This window comes from Verticillium nonalfalfae (genome assembly GCF_003724135.2).
Source record: "Verticillium nonalfalfae strain VnAa140/NRRL 66861 chromosome Unknown scaffold_105, whole genome shotgun sequence".
NCBI classification, from domain to species: Eukaryota; Fungi; Ascomycota; class Sordariomycetes; order Glomerellales; family Plectosphaerellaceae; genus Verticillium; species Verticillium nonalfalfae.
The window spans coordinates 82,531-102,515 of NW_021167330.1; the positions used below are offsets into that span (position 1 = coordinate 82,531).

General features: G+C 56.7%; 6 protein-coding genes across 6 annotated transcripts; 3 read left to right on the plus strand and 3 right to left on the minus strand.

Annotated features, from left to right (window-relative positions):
- Positions 1-1,956: 1,956 nt before the first annotated feature.
- RPT4 (26S proteasome subunit rpt4) lies at positions 1,957-3,360 on the minus strand (the record flags this gene model as incomplete). Its single annotated transcript, XM_028634747.1, has 5 exons — positions 1,957-2,077; positions 2,182-2,638; positions 2,695-2,791; positions 2,846-3,081; positions 3,150-3,360. The coding sequence occupies 5 exons, from the start codon at positions 3,358-3,360 to the stop codon at positions 1,957-1,959; spliced, it is 1,122 nt and encodes a 373-aa protein (XP_028492596.1).
- A 1,635-nt stretch (positions 3,361-4,995) lies between these two features.
- Positions 4,996-6,648, minus strand: D7B24_000492 (uncharacterized protein; the record flags this gene model as incomplete). The annotated part of the gene is made up of 1 exon (XM_028634748.1): positions 4,996-6,648. The coding sequence occupies one exon, from the start codon at positions 6,646-6,648 to the stop codon at positions 4,996-4,998; it is 1,653 nt and encodes a 550-aa protein (XP_028492597.1).
- A 4,015-nt stretch (positions 6,649-10,663) lies between these two features.
- On the plus strand, positions 10,664-13,981 carry D7B24_000493 (uncharacterized protein; the record flags this gene model as incomplete). Its single annotated transcript, XM_028634749.1, has 1 exon — positions 10,664-13,981. The coding sequence occupies one exon, from the start codon at positions 10,664-10,666 to the stop codon at positions 13,979-13,981; it is 3,318 nt and encodes a 1,105-aa protein (XP_028492598.1).
- Positions 13,982-14,667: 686 nt separating this feature from the next.
- On the minus strand, positions 14,668-16,405 carry D7B24_000494 (uncharacterized protein; the record flags this gene model as incomplete). The annotated part of the gene is made up of 2 exons (XM_028634750.1): positions 14,668-14,931; positions 15,056-16,405. The coding sequence occupies 2 exons, from the start codon at positions 16,403-16,405 to the stop codon at positions 14,668-14,670; spliced, it is 1,614 nt and encodes a 537-aa protein (XP_028492599.1).
- A 668-nt stretch (positions 16,406-17,073) lies between these two features.
- Positions 17,074-18,963, plus strand: ALG6 (Glucosyltransferase-like protein; the record flags this gene model as incomplete). Its single annotated transcript, XM_028634751.1, has 2 exons — positions 17,074-17,323; positions 17,420-18,963. The coding sequence occupies 2 exons, from the start codon at positions 17,074-17,076 to the stop codon at positions 18,961-18,963; spliced, it is 1,794 nt and encodes a 597-aa protein (XP_028492600.1).
- Positions 18,964-19,460: 497 nt separating this feature from the next.
- On the plus strand, positions 19,461-19,969 carry OGG1_1 (8-oxoguanine glycosylase ogg1; the record flags this gene model as incomplete). Its single annotated transcript, XM_028634752.1, has 2 exons — positions 19,461-19,579; positions 19,633-19,969. Coding segments are annotated over 2 exons (456 nt in total), but the record flags the coding sequence as incomplete, so codon positions are not given.
- Between the last annotated feature and the right edge of the window lie 16 nt (positions 19,970-19,985).

Here is a 19,985-nt window from a genome sequence, read left to right on the forward strand (position 1 = left end):
CTTCTGCTAGCTGCTGCTTCTGCATATGGTCGAGCCGGCGACAGACAACACATCATCTGTCAACGGTTTGCCTTGGTCGCAATGCACTGCATTGCAACATTGCCGCTCCGACCACATCACCCACGATACCTGACGCCAGATCATTCTAGCGTCCGACCACGATCGCTACACGAACTCGCTCGTCGTCTCTGGCAACAACAAGTGGAGGGGCAACAAACATGGCAGCGGCGAATGCAACCCTACACACTACCGGCCGGCTAGCAAGGCGAGGAACCTAGCTTAACAACAACCCCTGGCCAGACCGATGGAGTGCTCTCGAAAACACGCAGCCCGCTAAGACGGAGCCGGTTAGCGTCACTGCCTTCTGTGGCAGGGAGCATCGCTTTTGTAACGCGCCACTCGCCGCTCACTATGCCCCGTCGAGCCCGCCAGCCCAATCGTCATCCATAATGATCTCCAGCTTATTGAGATGCTCCCGCAGAGACTTTTATCTGCGACACAGATGCATCCCAGTGCGGCCATCTGGGCATGTACGTACATGACACAGCCGACATTCGAGGAGACGTAGGGTCCTCAAAATTACCCATCTCTCTCCAAAATATCACTCGTGTCCAGAGGGCTCCTCCACAAAATCAGATGATAATCGACATCGCAACCTGGAGATCGGTCCCCTCCCCAGCGTTTCATCGCATACATCATCGCGACCCCACCTCCACTTCGTATTGCCCTGGTACGCTCTGCCCGACCTCTCGTCCCGCAAAAAAATACCACATGTCGTGTCATGCTGTTGACCCTGTTTTCCCGATACTACCATTTCGCCGGTTTGGGCGCTAATCCGGTTGAGATCGACGGCACTTCCGAGTCTTGTAGCGCCGCCACCGAGCCAGCTCAGGTACGAAGTGAGGGCAAAGCTCCAGTCTGGCCTAGCCACCATCCGGCTGGGTGCGGTGCGAGCACGAGGTGCAGCCTAGGTGTACAGCCTCAGCGGAAATGTGGGAGCTATTGCCCCCCATGCGCACTGGGCATCCCCGCCAACACACCAATAATAGCATCAGCCCGGATCTCGCCAGGAACCCCTAAATCGCTGCGCCTTTCTTCGCCAATACAGACATGCACCCTCGTTCTTGGTTTTATTTTCGGGTATCATTGAGACGCAGATATTTGGCCTTCAGTGAGACCGGGCGCCGCCACGTATCCACCACATGTGCAAGTGGAACGCCGCGGTTGTCCCACACATCTTGTTGCGAAGCACGACATGCTGCGAAGTCCAATGCTGCCCCTTTTTTCGTGACGGGGTCCCCTTGCTGAGGCTGAGCGCTGCCGTGCCTAGGTATGCGACCAAGCCTAGCTTTTTCTGATGTCAGCACATAGGCGATGAACGTCCAGGCAAGCAAGGCTGACCCGACCAAATGTGATGTGCGTACGGCAGTGTGGAATCCTGAACCCTGGGATGGGTTGGGGCGCCTTCCCTGGTACCTAGGTATTCACGGCGCGCAGGTCTTGCAGTGACGCAGACTGCTTTAGACGTCACCGTTGCATTTGTAGTCCGTATTCAAGCTTAAACATGTGGAGCTTCCGGACTTACGCAAGGCTGTTACAATAATACGTAGAGCCATGCACGATCTGCTATCAACCCACGTTTACAGGTGCCATCCATTGCGGCTGCAGGAGACAAAATCAACTTCGGCTTGTTCAGCCCGTGATGTTTCCTTTTCCAGTGCACCAAACCCAGTATATTCGGGTCCGACCGCCCAGAGAAGGTATAACGTGAGATGTCTAGTGGTAAGCAGACTGTCGCTGAACCTCGCTGCGCCAGCAATCGCTACATATCCCCTGCCCGAGCCAACACATTCCCGTTGGAGGTCCCGGTTGTGATAATGGGTATTGTGACCCTGTTACAACTATGAACCTTACAAGCCCTGGTCCTTCGAGATGACTAGCTATCGTCGTCCCAGTCTAGAGCTTCTGGTACTCAAGCTTGCCCTCGAGCTTCTTCGACTCGGCAACCTTGCGAACGGCCTTGTTGAAATCGTCTTGGCTGATGGCATCACGGTAGTCCTTGATAGCGAAGAGGCCACTGTAAAACTAATCGTTAGTTGTGTGTTGTTTGAAAGGATGCGGGAAAAAACATGAACGGGGCAGGAAAAAACAAGTAGAAAAAGAAAAGATGGTTCAACATACGCTTCCGTAACAACATTGCGCAGATCAGCACCGTTCAGTCCATCGCTCATCTTGACTACGCTCTCAAAATCAATCTCGCCATCGGTGATGACACCGGCAGCGTGGATCTTGAGAATCTCCAGTCGCCCAACCTCGTTAGGCAGAGGAATCTCAATCTTACGATCGAGACGGCCGGCACGGAGAAGAGCGGGGTCGAGGGTATCGGGTCGGTTGGTGGCCATGATGATCTTTGTCTTGCCAAGGTAATCAAAACCGTCGAGTTGGTTGAGCAGCTCCATGAGCGTCCGCTGGATTTCACGATCCGCACTGGTACCCTCAGAGAATCTTCGACCACCAATGGCATCAATCTCGTCCATGAAGATGATGCAGGGTTCATGCTCCTTTGCGTAGCCGAACATTTCTCGAATCAAACGGGCTGACTCTCCGATGTACTTGTCGACGATGGCAGAGGAAACGACTATGTTGACTGTTATTCGCTGCATCGCGCCACGATAGTCTGGGAACTAGACTTACTCTTCAGGAAGTTTGTCTCGAGACTAGATGCAACAGCACGTGCCAGGAGGGTCTTTCCGGTACCAGGGGGGCCGTATAGGAGGACGCCCTTGGGGGGCTTGATACCAACACGCAGGAACAGCTCGGGGTTTTTCAGTGGCAACTCAATAACTTCGCGGAGTTCGCGAATCTGATCGTTCAGGCCACCAATACCGGCAAAGTTTACCTGGCCGGGATCCTCAAGGGACATGTTGTAGACGAGAGGGTCGACTTCGCGAGGGAGCATGCGCATGATGGTGAGTGTTGTCATGTCGAGGGCGACGCGTGTTCCCTGCTTCAGCTTCTCCTTGTCGAGCTTCGTTCGGCAGCCGACCACATACCGTGGCCCAGAGGAGGCCTTGACGATGACTTTGAGGCAGAGGCTTGGTCAGCGCATGTCGGTGTTTGAAATGGAACAACGAGAACAAGCAACGTACATCGCTCATCTGGTAGCTGTTTGAGGACTTCACCGATAATCTGGCCTACACTTTGCAACGCCTTGATGGAGTCTTCGGTGCGGTCAAACTCCTTCTGTAGTTCCCTAATCTCCAGGCGCAAGTCCTTCAACTTCGTCTCGAGCTCCCTCGACTTGAGGAGCTCGGATCGGTAGGCATCGAGGGCCTGCTGGCGTTCCTCCTCGGACGACATGACGGGCTGGAGATTTCCTGGGCTTTTGATAGAAATGAACGTATCAACGGCGCTGTGGGGTTGTGTGATGTGTTCGTTGCGGATGGTCGGTGGTGTATCGCAGGCGGTTTGGTGTGACGGATTAGAGGCAAGGCAGCTACAGCATGTACGTAGCTCTCCGTTGTTCGAATCCAGGAGCAATCGCGTTAGTAGCATACGCTTAGCCGCGTTACGCGACAGGCGTCTCTTGATTGGCGGGTGCTGACAAACAATGACCCGTTTCTAATTGATGCAGGCGCTCGTGTACCGCGACCATCGCTAGAACACCATGACGTTGGGTACTTTACCTAGGTAAGGACCAATATGGTACAAGTGCTGCCATACTCATTGACGACGCTGTACCGTGACCCAAGCTTCGTTCTCGACATTTAACACAGAAGTTGACGCCAAGTCTTCAGTTTGTGGCTTCTCGTATATACATGTGTCCTAAGTTCCGTCGCTGAACACCACCTCTTGCTCGAGATTGAGGCAGCTATGGCGCTACTTGCCGGATTGTCCAATATGTATCGCAGCGCAGTGCTCACACAATGCCTCCAAAGTGTCGACAGGAAAAGGTGCCTTCCTTGCTCTCTAGCAGTGATGTCATTATTTCCTAGAATACAGTATTCAGCCTGGCTTCTTACTTTATTGCGTTGTGGAAGTCTTACTGCATCCACAATTCATACGCCAGATACCGCACCCGGCAGAGCTACGGGTTATCGCTCTATCCCCCAAAATATGCTTTGTAAACCAGGCCTGATTGTCATCTACTGGTTACTTTTCAGTTACACCTGGACTCTGCTATGGTGCATGGTTCTTAATGCGTAAGACCCAAAAATGACTGTCTGACCTGAACAACAAAAATACCATACGTACACGACAGTGGTCGACTTGGCCCATAAGTTTACTGACATGGTGGAAACAGTTTCGCATAAAAGATGGTATACCTTGCACTTGCGGCTAATCCGATTGAAAACCGTGCAGATGCTGGCACCCGGTATTCAATTCGGCTACTCAACCGGAGACATTTGTCACTTTGAGCAAGCTAGCATGCGCACATCGCGATGGCCTGGATGGCAGCTTTCAAGACGACGCTCAAAGTCACGGCGTCCCACCGCGGCCAATACGACTTAAGACCAAAAGTCCAGATACTCAGAGTTGATCCTTGAGAATCGCAGCACACGTGCCGTTTGTGTGCCAGTCTCCAGAAACTGCTTCCACCGGAAGAACGAGCCATCCCCTCGTCATTCTCAGCTATCTAGCCTATCTTTGATTGAGCTTCCAGTTGATTCTGCATGCAAACAACGACTACGTACGACCAGAGGGTACGCGCAAGAATCTCGGCATATCTAGTGGCATCATAAAAGGCAAATGCAGGCATTCGTGAGAATGCTTAATCTTACTACGGGAAAATGAAGTAGGACTCTCCAAATGCTAAATCGTTAGGTGATAAGGTGAGGCTCCAAACTAATTAACATGAGTGTTCGATATCCAAGCAGTAAACGCCTCGTTAACTCCAGGGTATCCGGAAAAAGTTCATACAATCATGGCCGTTTTGCAGGCCTCAGCTGAACATCATCAGGCACTGCCGCTGTCCTTTGTTGCCGCCACCACCCCTCAGCTTGCTAATTCTGTTGAGATCTCCTCCCTCACCCTTTTGCACCACGCCCAAATGGCTGTCTCGAGTCCGAACCAGACATCAGGAGTACTGTTGTAGACTATGCCGAGAGCATCAATTTTGAGTGGCACCTCCCACCTGAGTTCTGCTGCCTTAATCCAATATCGAAGATTATCAGCGCAACGGTACGGCTTTTCCGTGTCCTCATGAAAGGTAGTGATGCCGCCGAATCGGCGGCTTGACTTCTTGACGGCAGCGTTATGAAGCTTCACAAGACGAAGCCCATTCTGCATGCTTCTGAGAAAAGGAGTAGGGAGATCGCCAGACGCCAAACCCGTCGATGGCGTATATTCTGGGAGTGGTCCGAGGCCCAAACCAACTTCAAGAGAAGCCATAAAAGAGAGCTCCCGTTCCACTTCCTTTCCAGCCCAGTCACCATGGAGCCAAGTCCAAGTGGCTTGCTCGGCACGCTCGGCCTCCTCCATATCATGCTCCTGCTGAAGCATGGCGAAGAGACCTTGGATCCACCTGTCGAGGATGTCAAGCTCTTCGTCACGCATACCTCCAGCCCATCGACGGGTTGCCATCTGCTTCAGCGTTTCCATGACGGAAAATATGTCGGCGCGGATCTGGCGCTCGGGTTTGATCGCGTCGAGGCGTTCTGGCTGTTCGTGTGCAGTGTAGTACATCTTGGCGGCGCGAATAGCGAGCGTCATGACGTCGAGAATGTGCATCCCCTGGATTTCGAACCAACCATGGGTCTTGGAGGATTTCTGGCGAGTATGACCGCCTGCTGGATTCCTAACCTCAATCGTGGGAGTTTCGGCGAAGGGATGCTCTTGCTCCTCCGCCGAGTCTTGACGTGCCCTCGCTTCCTTGAGAGATACTGCTGCTTTCTCAAGTGAGCTGGTGAGAGATGATTTGAGTTCTGCTATGGATGGCGGCTTCGGCACTGGCTTCTCGCGGTTGATATAGGTACTAGCTGTCGGGGGAAGCATGTTTGGGTCGCCGTCTTCGAATTCGTCGGAATAGTATTCGTCATCGAGGGGTGACTCGACCATTGGTCCAGCAGTGAATCCAGAGGCAGCAAGATCAGGGCTGCTACCCATTGAAGCATTTGAAGAGTCGGAATCAGAGGCGAACAGTGGCAGTGATAGGTTCGCCGCGTCGAGGGATGACAAATCTAGTCTTCCTCTCAGTTTCCTGTTCTTCCTCTGAAGCTGACCACCCTTGCCGTCAAGCAGGCCGGTGCGGGCGAAGTAGTGCTGAACATGGGCGATGCTCCCAAGACTCATGACGCTCTCCCTCGACTGGGCACTTGCGGCAAAAGCCGTACCTTGGGGCCGCATGTATCCGCGTCGTCGACTGGCACGACTGTCCACACTGTAACTCGAATGGCGGGATGAGGCAAAGCTCACATCGGAGCGGCGGCCATAGCTTGCAGATGACTGCCTGGAGAATGCATCGCTTCCCATGCTCCCAAGGGAGTCCCTAGGGGTGAACTCCGTGCCAGACCCGTGGGATAGATCGGATGCTGTCGACAGACAGCGAGAGAGCTCAGGGTAGGCTCCTATCGCTGGTGTTGGGTCTATCTCAGGCGAAGGGGACTCGGCCCGCGTCGGTGCGGCCTGGTGATCGGTAGCCGTAGCCATGCTCGTCTGTTCGAAAGTCATGCAAATAGTCGGCAGTGAAGCCAACAGCGGTAGGCGGATAGTTCAGCCTTTAAAATGAATGACGCAGGCGAGGTCAAGGGAAGCTCCCCTAGCTCAGCTTTGTGGGAGTGGAATGTTGATGTTTCAGGTCGTAGGCGGGGCGACGAGCTGTAGGAATTAGTAGTCGTTAGGACGTCTAGGTAAGGCGCTCTGTGTTGTAAGAAACATCAGAGAGTATATACAAGGCGCGAGAAGATAGCTGTTGATGCGATCGTCGGCACTGCGCAGCAGCCATGGAGGGGTTGCAGAACGACCAAGCAGGCGGGAGTCAAATGGCTGCTGTAGAACACGAAGGGGGTGGTAGGGAATGTTTTCGTGGAGGGATGGCCTCGGACCGAAGCCGTTGAAATGAGTGGACGGTGGTGCTCTCAGCAGGCAACGCAACGCAAAAGACCAACGGCAGCAACGAAATAGGCGCAAAGCGGAGAACGGAAGGCCGATGGCTTCAGTTTGTCATGGATGGTGTGAGGAGAAACGAGGCGAGGCGAGCGAGCAACTGTCCTGCTCAAGGGATCAGGGGTTCGCTTTGGAGCTTTTGGCTGTCCAATGTCTTGCACTGTCTCCAAGCTCCCAGCTCCAATAGGAGACACCTGTCTGAGTTAGCCCCACAGACCAATTAAAGGGCGGGTTGCTGGGGAAGGAGAGGTCGAGGGCGTGACGTGAGGACACAGAAAGCGCGTCGACCTCCGACGTTTCCTGCTTGTGCTCGTGCTGGTGGTGGGGGCAGCAATGGCACGCGTCGAAACAATCAATAATAATCAAGGGCTAGCCACTGGAGACGCCGTACATGAGTGGCACCTGACTGGACATCCAATATAAATCGGCGCTGGGCGGGAACGGGGTACCAATTCGGCAAAGAACTACTTACCAGGCAGATGACGCCAAGAACCACGGCCCTGTGCACTCAATTGCTTCTTACCTGCCAAATACTAAGATTTCCCAGGTGGCTTTCGCTTCTCTTGTCGACAATACCCATCTCGAAAGCTGCTGAGGACTTCTAAACAGTGCACCATGTCTACTTGTTGGTCTCGAGATGAGATGTATAAGCCTGGGAATCGAATACTAGCCATCTTTCGGCCATTCGAGTTATGCTCCAATCACGTTCATTGCCTTCGCCTTCTGGTCCAAAGAATGCCAGCCATCTGATCCATTGCCATTTGTCAAGAAAGTCATTGTCAATAGGGCATACACGATCTTGCGTCATACCATATCCATCTCTGCCGATATCCCCTGACACCCCAGCGCCGCTCTTGGGCCGCTGTTGCCGATGTGACTGCAGGTCGAGGTCGAGATCTGTCATCACCTGCGTCAGGGTCCCGAAAGGAACACCCAAACCCCATGGATCGTCAAGCTCGTTGACGCTACCATGTTGATAGGCCATTCCCCGCGTTGCCGAGCACCGAAAGACGCCAAAGCCCAGCCAGAGCTGGACAAGGCGATCTCCCTTGAGGCCACTCCTGTATATCTCGCAGCCATCCACTCATTATACTGTCTGTCCCAATATCGCGACACTTATCGCCAACCACTGCTCCAGATCTGCTCTCGAGTGGATACACATATCCAATGTGAATGGGTTTCCCAAGAGTCCACTGACCACTCCTGGGCTAGAGCCCAGCCCGGCTGTCTGGGCTGTTAGGGTAGACTCGCTGGGGCGACCCTGAAAAGCCCCGTAGACCCCGTGCGTAGGTTGGCTCGATGGTGGTTGGCCTTCTACCAGGTAACCCTACACAAGGTGTACAGACCAGTCGAGACGTGGAGCTAGATCAGCAGTTCACCGAGACAGTGGCAGGCAAGAAGCAACATTGCTTTTTATGCCCCATGCGCGACACACTGGAATCCCGCGTGCCCTTTAGCACGTACAAAACCTACGGGATGAAGGCATTCGCTCAACGTTCGATTCGCGGCGATTGTACTGCGAAGAACGTTCATGGCTGATGGAAAAAAGGGTCGAGCCATTCGATGCTTCCAACAAAAGTAGACAGCAAACTTGACATATTTCAGCAAGCCGAGGCAACCCTATGCATTAGTTTTACTTCCGCCCCCGCTCCTCCTGTGCTTAGATCGGTTGAGGCGTTTCTCGACCTGCAATTCGACTTGTTGCCAGTGGCAACAGAGGACCATGACGCAGACGGTGCTTCTCTCTGTCCTCTCATACAAAGGCTGACACATCAGACGCAAGAGTGGACAACGTCTTGCCAAGCAGCGCTGTCTGAGAGTCCGGTTCAGAGACACGCCGTGAGACTGAGCCGGTGGTCTTGTTTTATGCAGGTCAAACGCTCATGGCCGCTGGCTGTCAGTGCGTCGTAGCACAGTACCATGTACAAGCGAACCAGGTCACCCCGGCCGCCACAATCTTCCAGACACCTTCTTCTGCCCCTGGAAGCGTCGGTTCTGTCAGGGTTCTCGGGCCTGAGCCGCAGGGTAGGCCTGTATGACTGCCGCAGGAGGTGACATTGGTACGACCCTGCAACTTTAGCATTCCACCGAGGGCGACATTGTCTGATCGAGTTGTCGCGCCCTACGTGCCATGGAGGGAGATCTCGCTGCCTCGAAGATCATAATGGGCTGGAAGCGTGCACAAGGCGTGGCTGGTAGTTCCGTGACGAGGTCATCGACGCTACAGGTCGTCCATGGGAAATGAGAGAATTCTCGTCACACTGCTACCATGTTTTTTTGGGTTTGGACGAGATTCCCCTTTCCGGGAAAAAGGCGCCGGAGAGATGGAGGTAATTTGCTTAACGAGGCGTTTCATCCAGCTACAGATTGTACCCCTCTCAAGGCGCCGGCTCCCAGACCTGAGCCTGAGCCGAAATCTGGTGTGACGAGCGAAGACAATCAAAGACCCTCTGCAAAATCCTCGACTGGGACTGGCCTTGCCAGGCTCGCGAAACCAGAGGAGACGAGACTCTCGTCCACCTCTCGGGACCCCTGTGTGTCAACTCTCAAGAAGGGATCGAGCCACCTCGGTACCGTGGAGAACATCCCTTCTTGTCTCCTGCTTGCGTCCATTCATCGTGCACCTGCTCTGGTACCTCACACTTCACCTCACTCGTCCACGCGGCGGCTTTGCGATAGAGCGTCGCACTAATGGTTACTTGACTCGGGCCAAACGCTGTCTTCACGCGGCCTCCATCCACCATTCGCTGGCAATCGCCGCCAACGCCGCCATAGAGCATCGAGGCAATCGTGTTCACCCGAGTGTCTCGCTTTCCTTCTTGATGGCACATACTCTTTCGCAGCTTTCTTACTTCCACATCATCCTGTCTTTGACACAGCACATGTTTACTTGAGTGCCGTGCGGCCACTTGGATCTCACTCTTTTCCCTTTCCTTTATACATCTTCGTCGCCGGCGCGCATCGATAAAGCTGTCACCGGCAGACAGAGGCGGCCACCACGACTTGCGACAGCAGGGACAGGACAAACGACGTTTCTCCAGACGATCACGGGCGCACGCAAAGGACGTCGAACTTGGAATCGGTCTCTTCACCACTACCCACAGACTTCCCTGTCCCACCCTTGTGGTCGCTCCAATTTGACACTGGCGATTGTGAGCAGAACAGCAGCCTTTCTCTCTGCACTTGGTTTCCAACACGCAGATACACTACTGCACGAGCAAGGGGAGGCCCGCCTGCGCCAATAGCGACTGCATTCCCAACCTGCCTACATCATCGTCAAATGCCCTGTCACCGAGTTGGGGGCCTAGGAACAACACACGTCTGCCTATCTGACTTTACCCATTTCAGCGTCTGTGTCAGGCCTCCTTCACTTGCATCCGGACCGGTTCTGGCCTTGCGACCCCGCTGGAGGCTGCGCTTCAAGAGACGTGTGATTGTGCATTGATCACAGGCTCCATAGAGAAACGGTTGATCCCTTTCCGGCGTGCAGCATTCCGCTGGAAGGAACACATCGCTCGGCAAACAGCCGTCCGTGTCGGCATCGTCGTCGTCGGCGTCGATGGATGATGTCGTGGCTCCAGGAGGCACTCCGGGCCCTGATGGTGCAGGTGTCGGTGTCCTTGGTGGCCTGGCCCCAGGCTTCCACAGCAGCGGCGGCTTCCAAGGCAGCAGTCCACTGACCGCTCCGACGACCTCCCCTGCGCCCGCCCCTGCCCCTGCATCTGCGCCTGCTACCACAGCCAGACTGCCCCGAAGTGCCCCATTCCCAGGCCCCGACGAACTGGCCGCTGGCCTTGCATTCAGTGACGTCTCTGATGAACTTTTCCAGCTGCGGCCCCAGTTCGATAACAACAACAACAACAATTCGAGCCCAACCATCACCGCTTCCAATCCAAGCCATACCACCAGCCCGTCACTCTCCAGGTCGACTCTGGCTTCCAATCCCGCAACACCCTATACCGGCACTGCGAGCACATCACCCTCGACTCAACCTGCTGCTACCTCACAGTCCAACACACCGACCTCCACTGCTCAGCCGCGCAGACCATCCCCCGGATTAGCTGCCCGACTCAAGGCGCTCGGATTCGGCACCTCAAACAAGAAATCCCCCGACCCTTCCCCGACAGCGCCACAGCACGACCGCATCGGTCGGCTCCCTGAAGACCAGATCCGACAACTCGAGAAAATACACCGGGCGAACTCCGTCAACTCGATCATTGAACGGCGCGGTCGCCCCTGGAAGGGTGCCACCGCTCCCCTTCACAGATCCAAGTCGATCGCCGACGACAGCTCGGATAGGCCACAGGCCACACAGACGACCGAGTCAACCCCCGTGCATGCTCCTCTGCAACTCACCGTCGCAGTGCCCGAGACCACGCCGTCGAATGCTTTCTTGCCGGAGATTGCTGCCTCCGAACCTCTGAATATGGACACCCAGAAGTATCGCTTGCCGGACCACACAAATGGCAACGGCACCAAGGTGCAACTTGAGACAAGACAGGAGCACCTTGAGCGAACGGTCAGGCCACCCTCGCCCGACGAGGATGTGACTATTCCCCCTCCACCACCACCCAAGGACACTCCGCCCATGTTGTCAGCCGAGTTCACCCCCGACATATCCTCCTACTTTACGGCCAATCATCAACGCCCAGGCTCGATCTACACACTCTCCCGCGCCTCCTTCGCGAACCAGCTCGCCCAGCTGACGTCGCTACAACTGCCCGATGCCGGCTCCCTCGCCAGCAAGGTCTCCGCCATCCCCACTGCAGACCAGGCCTCCAAAGCTCTGATCAACGCTGCGGAGCAGATCCGAAGTTGGATACAAAAAGCATCTGAAGTCATTGCTGGCTTGGACAGCGAAGATGATGTGGAATGGGCAGCAGCAGGTGGGCGCGAAGGCCTGGCAGAGGTGGAAAGCGCAGCCGCTCGCTTTGAAGACCTGATCAACGTTTACGTCGGAGCGATTGAGAAACTACAGTGTCGAGAGGACATTGCCCTCGTGCCACCAGGGGACCTCAAGCGTGCTGTCGCCCAGATGGAGGCCATCATCAACGAGTGGGCTATCATCGGATCCACCCTGGACACGGTGAAACAGCAAGTCGAGATCGCCATGGAGTGGGAGGAGCTGTGGAACAACGTCCTTGGCGACATTCAGGGCGAGATGGACGAGCTATGCCGTCTGGTCTTCGAGATGGAAGAACGACGCCACAAGTCTCTCATGGCCGCTACTACCAACGACACAGTCGACATTGGAGATTTGGAGACTATCGTCGAAGAGACCCCTCCACAACAAACCAAGCTGCAGGTGCAGAACCGCTTCAGCCTCAGCACCTTCCCAATGAGCCCCAGCTCTCCCGGCACGCCGACACTGTCACAGGATGACTCCAGTCTCCTCGCGCTGTTCGCCCGCATGCAGCCCTTGAAGGCGTCTCTAGAGTTTCTCCCCATGAGGCTTTCCGTCTTCGAAGCCAGGGCCGAGAAGTCTTTCCCAACAGCCTGTGAGGAGTTGGACATGCGGAGGAATGGCCTGGATGGTACATACAAGAAGTTGGAGAAGGACGCTGAATCCCTGCGCAAAGAGCTTGGCGAAGATCGTTGGGTCCTTGTGTTCCGAGGCGCAGGACGACAAGCGCAGAAGATGATCGAGTCTGTGGAACGTTCACTTCTGAAGCTGAAAGATTCAGTTGACGAAGGCCACCATCTCACGAGCGCCCCCGCGCTCAGCAAGAAGATCGAGAGCTATGATGCCAAGCGAACCCACTACGGCCCAGCTATCGAGAGGGTTCTCTCCATCATCGACAAGGGCGTTAAGGATCGCCTGACAGTCAATGGCGAGATCTTAAGGCTGCTTGCTGAGATGGAAGCGAAATGGGGATCCTTGAAGGGGCAGATGACGGATATGGATGCGACTTTGGACGAGATCCATGTTGACCAGCGCGCGCCACAACTGCGGGACTCCGTCTCGAGTATGCTTTCGAATGACCGTTCGACGATCGACAGTGGACGCGAAACACCAGGCAGCTCCCCACCATCCTCTGTCATCATGTCGAGCTTGGGCTTGGATCCTATCACGCCGACTGGGAAGCCCCGCAATGTTCGCTCTACAGGCAGCAACGGCAAGGCCTCGCACCCAAGCAACCGTCGGTACTCGTCAATGCCCACACCGGCCTCCCAAGTGTCGCGAAAGCCCCTGACGTCTCGGATGTCTACATTGGGCACATCCAACCTGCCAACTCCAGGCGGCAAAATACCTCGTCCTGGCTCGACCCTTGTCAACCGACCGAAATGGAACCTGTCAAGCAACACGTCGGATGTCGGTACCGGCCATAATTTCAAGCCTCTGTCGTTGACGACACCTAGCCCGTATGCCAAGAAGACACCTACGACAGCGCGAACGGCCTCTTCCTTGACCCCATCCTCCGGCCATCGCCTTACTCCTGCAGGCCGCAGTCCTCTCAATCGATCCTCCTCTGCTTCGCCCATGTTGGAGGAAACACCGACTAAACCTAGTGCATCACGGCTGTCGTTCCGCGACAGAATTGCGTCTCCCGGCCCCTATTCCCAACAGGTTCTGTCCAAACCTCGATTCGCATCGTCGGTCTCGGCCAGCTCAGTCTCGACAACGGGGAACCGACGAGCGTCTCTACAACCGCCGAGACTCGGACAGCCCGATCCCGTCACTCCCGCTCGCCCTGCAAGTTCCCTGGCCGCAGGAAGGCGTGTCAGCATGTTGCCACAGCCCAGGACGATGGGCACCAACGGCCGAGACTCTCCTCAGCTCACTGCAGGCACTCGAAGCGCTCTAGGAATGCGCAACAACTCCAACTTGGAATCGTCTGCGACAACAGCCGGTGCGAAACCTCGATGGCGGCATTAGGAGGCCGTCCTCACGGGCCGAACGAGACTGAGCAGTCTGAGTGTTTCGCCCGGACCTGCAGAGGCGGGTGCGAATACCGAGACGGCGAAAAGCAAACCCCGCTGGCGGCTGTGAGCTATTGCTGGCCTCGTCTCCTTGTCGCACAGAACCTGGGCAACGAACGCGTGCAGTTTCTTTCTCACCTCGGTTCGATCAGCGGATATCCATTTTCCTTGGTTCCCATTCTAGCGATCGATTATGGCACGGCGTTTACTGGTGAGCGGACCTACAGCGTTGAATTCGTCCGAGAGGAGAATATTGCCGATTCAGGGAGCCCTCCGACAATTGCGGTGGGGCCTCCAGAAGGGCAATCTTTAATGCGAAGACCCTCGGGGGTGAAGAGGGAAGCACGTGCGATGGACTAGTTGAAGGGGAAGAAGACGACGAAGAAGAAGAAGACGGCGAGGGGACAGGAAGACGATAAACAAACTAGCAAACCGTTATACCCATGTACGTTTTTAGCATATGAGACTTTGCAACTCGCTGGCAGGCGATTTGATCACAAGAGAGATGTAACAAACTGCAACTGGGAACGAAGCGATTATCAGATTACGATGTGGCCGAGTCGATGTGCGCTAGCATGTCCGGCTGTCGCCTACCGGATCGTGACCAGCCCCGTCGCCCCTGTCGTCAGAGTCCTGCCCCCCTCAGTAGTAGCTGCTCCCACCATGATGGTCCTGCCTGGCGCCGGGATACGCGCCAGGTGGCTCAGTATGTTGCTGGCCCTTGGCCTCGTCGTCGGAGCTCAGGGCTTCGCCAAAGTCATCGCTGCGGTCGGGCGGCGCGCGCGTGGCCTCGAGGACGCTCCGATCGAGCTCCGCGGGCTGGAATGGCTTGATGGTGTGGATCTCGCGGCCGGAGGGCATCTGAGCGAGGACTGAGCCGGTCGTGGGGATCGCTTGGGTCGTGACCTGTCTTGATGGTTGGCTGACTGACTCTGGTGTTGCGAAGTCCTTGGGGTTTCGCAAGACCACGCGGGACAGAAGGGGGGGGGGGAAGCATCTGGCAAAAAAAAGTAAGAAAAAAAAAACTCACAAGGTCGTTGATCTTGGTCCACTTGACCTCGAGGTGCTCGATGACGCGCGTCTCTTCCATCTTGCCGCCGTCGGCACCCCAGGCGGTCTCGCGCTCGACCTTTTTGTCCTCGCGCTTCTCGGCCCAGTCCTTGCGCAGACGGGAGAAGCCGGCGCCGAGGGAGGACTTTTTCGCCGCGGTGGCAGCGGCGTCGGTGCGGGACTCGACGCCGAGCTCCTGGAGGGCGGCGCGGAGCCAGGCGAGGGCGGTGCCGGTCTCACCGGCAATCTCGGCGTCAATGGCGAAGAAGCGGCAAGCGCGGGCACGGGAGGTGCGGCGGGTGTCGTCGAGGTAGCGGAGGAGGGCGGGGTTCAGGGGCGGGGCGCCGGAGAGGCGGGTGCCGCAAAGGGTGGCGGCCTGGGAGGCGTGCTCGGCGGCGGCGAGGGAGAGGCGGGCGAAGAGGTGGGCGCGGACCTTGGGCAGGGAGGGCGTGCGGTACATCCACTCCTTGTCGGCCTCGTTGCGTGTTTGCGAGACGACAGCGGGGTAGGGGTCGTCCTTGAGGACGGCGAGGAGGGTGGCCTCGGCGTGCGCCTGGGAGGCGAGGCCGCGGAGGACGGGGGGCGAGATGTCGACGCTCGGGGCCGGGCTCGAGGAGCCTTCCGCGCGCGTTGCGACGTGGTCGTAGAGCGAGGCTGCTTCTAGGAGGTGTTTTGTGGCAGTCTGGATGGCGACGGTCCGTTCCTGGGCCGAGGGCGCTGCCACCGAGGTCACGTAGAGTGGCTGCAAGGCGATGCGGCCGGCGAGGGTGTAGGCGTGGGCGAGGGTGGCGAGAACAAAGGCGACCTCGTGGTCAAGGGATTGGACCTTGACACGGGGCGGTTCGCGTCCGGGGACGTGACTGTCAGAAAGAGTCGGGCGCCATTCTATGGCGAGGGGAGCGGTTTGGCTGACGGTGATCTCAGCAGCATGGGGGCCCTTTCGTGTGAGGCCTGCGTCGATGGCAAATAGATAGGGCAGGTAGGCGTTCAGGGCGGTGATGAGCGAGGATATGTGGGGAGACTGGGCGGATGGCGGCAGTCTCTTGTGTTTCTTGAGGGCATCGCGGACGACCCCGCGGTAGGTGCTCGCAGTGAGGGGCAGCGAGGGGTGTGATTCACAGCTGAAGCTGGTGGAGAAGGAGAAGGAGGAGGTCGTGGGCAGAACAAAGGGGAACGGCATGCTGTCGAAGAACCGAAGAACCGAAGAACCTGAAGAACCTGAAGAACGCAGCGTCTCCAGGAAGCTGGTGGCACGCGTAGGTGGGATTTGATGGCGTGGTCGTGAGATGTTGATGCCGCTCTGTGCTCCCCCAGCGCCAACGCGGCTCATCTCAACGCCTCGAACGACTCAGATTCAGCGCCAAGAGCAATGATGTCGGACCGTGCCTGCGCCTTGAGAGGGACTGTCTTGCATACTGTAGACCCAGGCTCTGGAGACGGGCCCATGACGCGGAGGTTGCTGATGGTTCACGTTTTGCTTGATCGAAGATAAATAAAATAGGGGACCGCTCTGGCCATCTCCCATTGAGTCGAAGACTCCGAGTCGTCTCTGGAAGAACTTGCCATGCGACGTGTTTGATGCCCCATGGCCTGGTCTGTAGGCCTCACGAACACGAGCAACAACACGAGGTCCAGATGCTGAACGATAAGAAAAAGCTCCGATAAGCAACCGGTGCCCCCAAATTTCCGGCCCGCCCTTCACGTTCGGCTGTACAGTGGGGAGCTCCAGGGGCTCTGTGCACTAAGCCGACCACGAATGGCGATCCAATTGGGCGCCAAGGGCACCTACGGCCGGGAGCTGGGCACAGAGGACCCGACCACGACCAGTACGTTGTCGTCAACTCTGGTGCCGTGGCTTCCCCACGGGACAATAGAACAGCAGAACAGAACAGACCATCACCGCCAATCCGCCGGGCTTGTTTCACCGACAGGCACGCGACTGACACCCTCGCCTCATGCCAGCTCGAATCAGTCTTTACCTCCCTCCTCTCGGCGACAATGACTGGCTCTTTGCCGCACAAGGCTCGCCGCAGGGGGCCTAAGAAGCCGTCGCCTACTTCGTCCCAGACGACCATCGTCAACGTCACGTCGTCCACCAAGGGCGATGCTGTCGCCAAAGCGCCGCTGTTCCCGCTGGCCTCGTTCATGTGGGCCGCGCGTGGCTCCGCTTCCGAATGGGAGGTCCTGCCTCTGGTTCTCATGGTTGTCGGCCTCTTCAGGTGGGCTGCTGGTCTTTGGGGCTACTCTGGTAAGCTGGCCTGCTCGTCGCCTTCACGCCCCGACGCGGATCCTCTCCCTCCCCCTCCCAAACGAGGGCAGCCATCGCTGACCAGCAACTGTACAGGCTACCACAGAGGCCCTCTGTTCGGCGACTACGAAGCGCAAAGGAACTGGATGGAAGTCACGACGCAGGTCCCCGTCTCGCAGTGGTACTTCCATGATCTGCAACACTGGGGGTTGGACTACCCGCCCCTGACGGCATACCACAGCTGGGTCTGCGGCCAGATCGGGTCTCTGATCAACCCCGTCTGGTTCACTCTCTACGTCTCGAGGGGTTCTGACGACCCCGCTCTGAAGATATTCATGCGCGCCACGGTCATTGTGTCCGAGTACCTCGTCTACATTCCCGCCGCCGTTGTCTTTGTGAGGAGGTTCAGCAGGTTCAACGGCGTCTCCAACTGGTCTGCCTCGCTTGCGCTGGTCGCCTTCCTGATGCAGCCGTCGACGATACTCATCGACCACGTGCATTTCCAGTACAATACGGTCATGCTGGGTTTCGTCCTCGCAAGCATGTCCAGCATGTTGGCCGGCCGCTACATGTGGTCCGCCGTCTTCTTCGTCGCAGCCCTTGGCTTCAAGCAAATGGCCCTCTACTATGCCTTTTCCGTCTTCTCCTATCTCCTGGGAAGCTGCGTCTTCCCCAAGGCCAACGTCGGTCGCCTGTTCGGCATCGCCCTGGTCACCGTCGTTTCTTTCGCCATACTCATCCTTCCCCTCGTCCTGGGCACCCTCTACGACGTGCGCAGAGGCATCGACTCGCGTCCGAACATTGATGGCCCGCCTCCCCCGCTGCCCCTGTTTCCCCAGCTCGCCGAAAAGCTCGACACCGACGCCTTCTACTACCCTCTCGTCGAGCAGCTCCTGCAGATGGTGCACCGCATCTTCCCCTTTGCGCGCGGACTCTTCGAGGACAAGGTTGCCAACTTCTGGTGCGCCCTCAACGTCGTGGTCAAGCTGCGCAACTTCGCCCCCGAACTGCAGCAAAGGGCCGCGCTCGCGTTGACGCTGGCATCAATCATCCCAGCAAACCTTGTCCTCTTCTTCCGCCCTCGCAAGCACCTTTTGCCCCTCGGCTTCGCGGCGACGGCATGGGGCTTCTTCCTTTTCAGCTTCCAGGTCCACGAGAAGAGCGTTCTTCTACCGCTCATGCCCATGACTCTCCTCCTCGCCGGCAAGCAGGGTCTCTCGAGGGACACGCGCGCTTGGGTCGGCTTTGCCAACATTTTGGGTGCCTGGACCATGTTCCCTCTTCTCCAGCGCGTCGATCTACGCGTTCCGTACGCCGTCCTGACCCTGCTCTGGGCCTACCTGCTGGGTCTCCCGCCGACATCGCTGAGCGCATACTTCCAAGAGGGTCAGTCAGCCTGGGTCCAGTGGGGAACAGCTCTGGTGCATGGCGTCTTCTACATCGCCATGGCGGCCTGGCACGTCGTCGAGGCGACGGTGCGCCCCCCAATCGACAAGCCTGACCTTTGGACTGTCGCCAACGTTGGCGTCGGCTGCGTCGGCTTTGGTCTGTGCTATCTGTGGTGCATGTGGCAGCTTTTCGCGCAAAGCGGACAGCTACCTGTCAAGGCTAGCAGCAAGTCGAAGAAAAAGTCGTACTGAGGCTAGGGACGAAGAGCATAAGAACTAAGGGTTTCGATGTGCGCTCCCTTTTGTGATACCATTTTCTCATGTCAGAATTTCTGGAGGGGGTGGGGAAGGGTGTTGGTCGGGATTAGACGAGGCCGGCAGAGTAGCATGAACCTGCAAAGGTTCGCGACACGTATGAAGTCGCAAATAAGAAAGTTATATACACAGCGTCCATCGTTCCTAGGCATATTCGTTGGATTTCTGTGATCGCGAACCCTGAACGCCAATCTGAGATGGAGGTGGCGATGGCCGTGTGCTTAGTCATGATTGTCGTAGTATCTGATCGCCGTCTTTCAGGACCTCAACGCCGCCACGTTCAGATCCCCCCCCCCCCCCCCACCGACATTGAAGGTATAAGTGTAAAGTGGTTGACATTAGCGCCCAGCAGCAGTCGAGCCTGAGCCGTTTTAGGGATTAACCGAGTTGGAAATTTCGATATACTGGACGTCACCGTTTCGACACAGGACAGCATGGCCCCCGTCAGGGTCACCGAGTGGCGCAAGTTGCCACTGAGCCTCACAGAGCTTTGTATCGATACAACACTGCGCTGCGGCCAATCCTTTCGATGGCGGAAGATCAATGACGAATGGTACGATGAGCACAAACACTTTGGAAATTTCATCCACACTGACACATCACCAGGTGCTGCACGCTGCATGGCCGAATCATCTCACTGAAGCAAGACCCGACTCACCTTCACTACCGCTCAATCTGGCCCGCCGCAGCCCAGCGACCCCAAACCGCACCAACCGTGAAGACGGAGTCTCCAGAGGACGACACGGAGGAGCTGCTCAAGCACTATCTCAGCTTGAAGCTGGACCTGACGAGCTTGTATGAGCAGTGGTCAGAAGCGGACGCCAATTTCCGCAAGAGGGCACCCAAGTTTGGAGGTGTCCGCATGCTGAGCCAGGATGCGTGGGAGGCCCTGATCAGCTTCATATGCAGCAGCAACAACAACATATCCAGGATATCACAAATGGTGAGCCCAGCCCCCC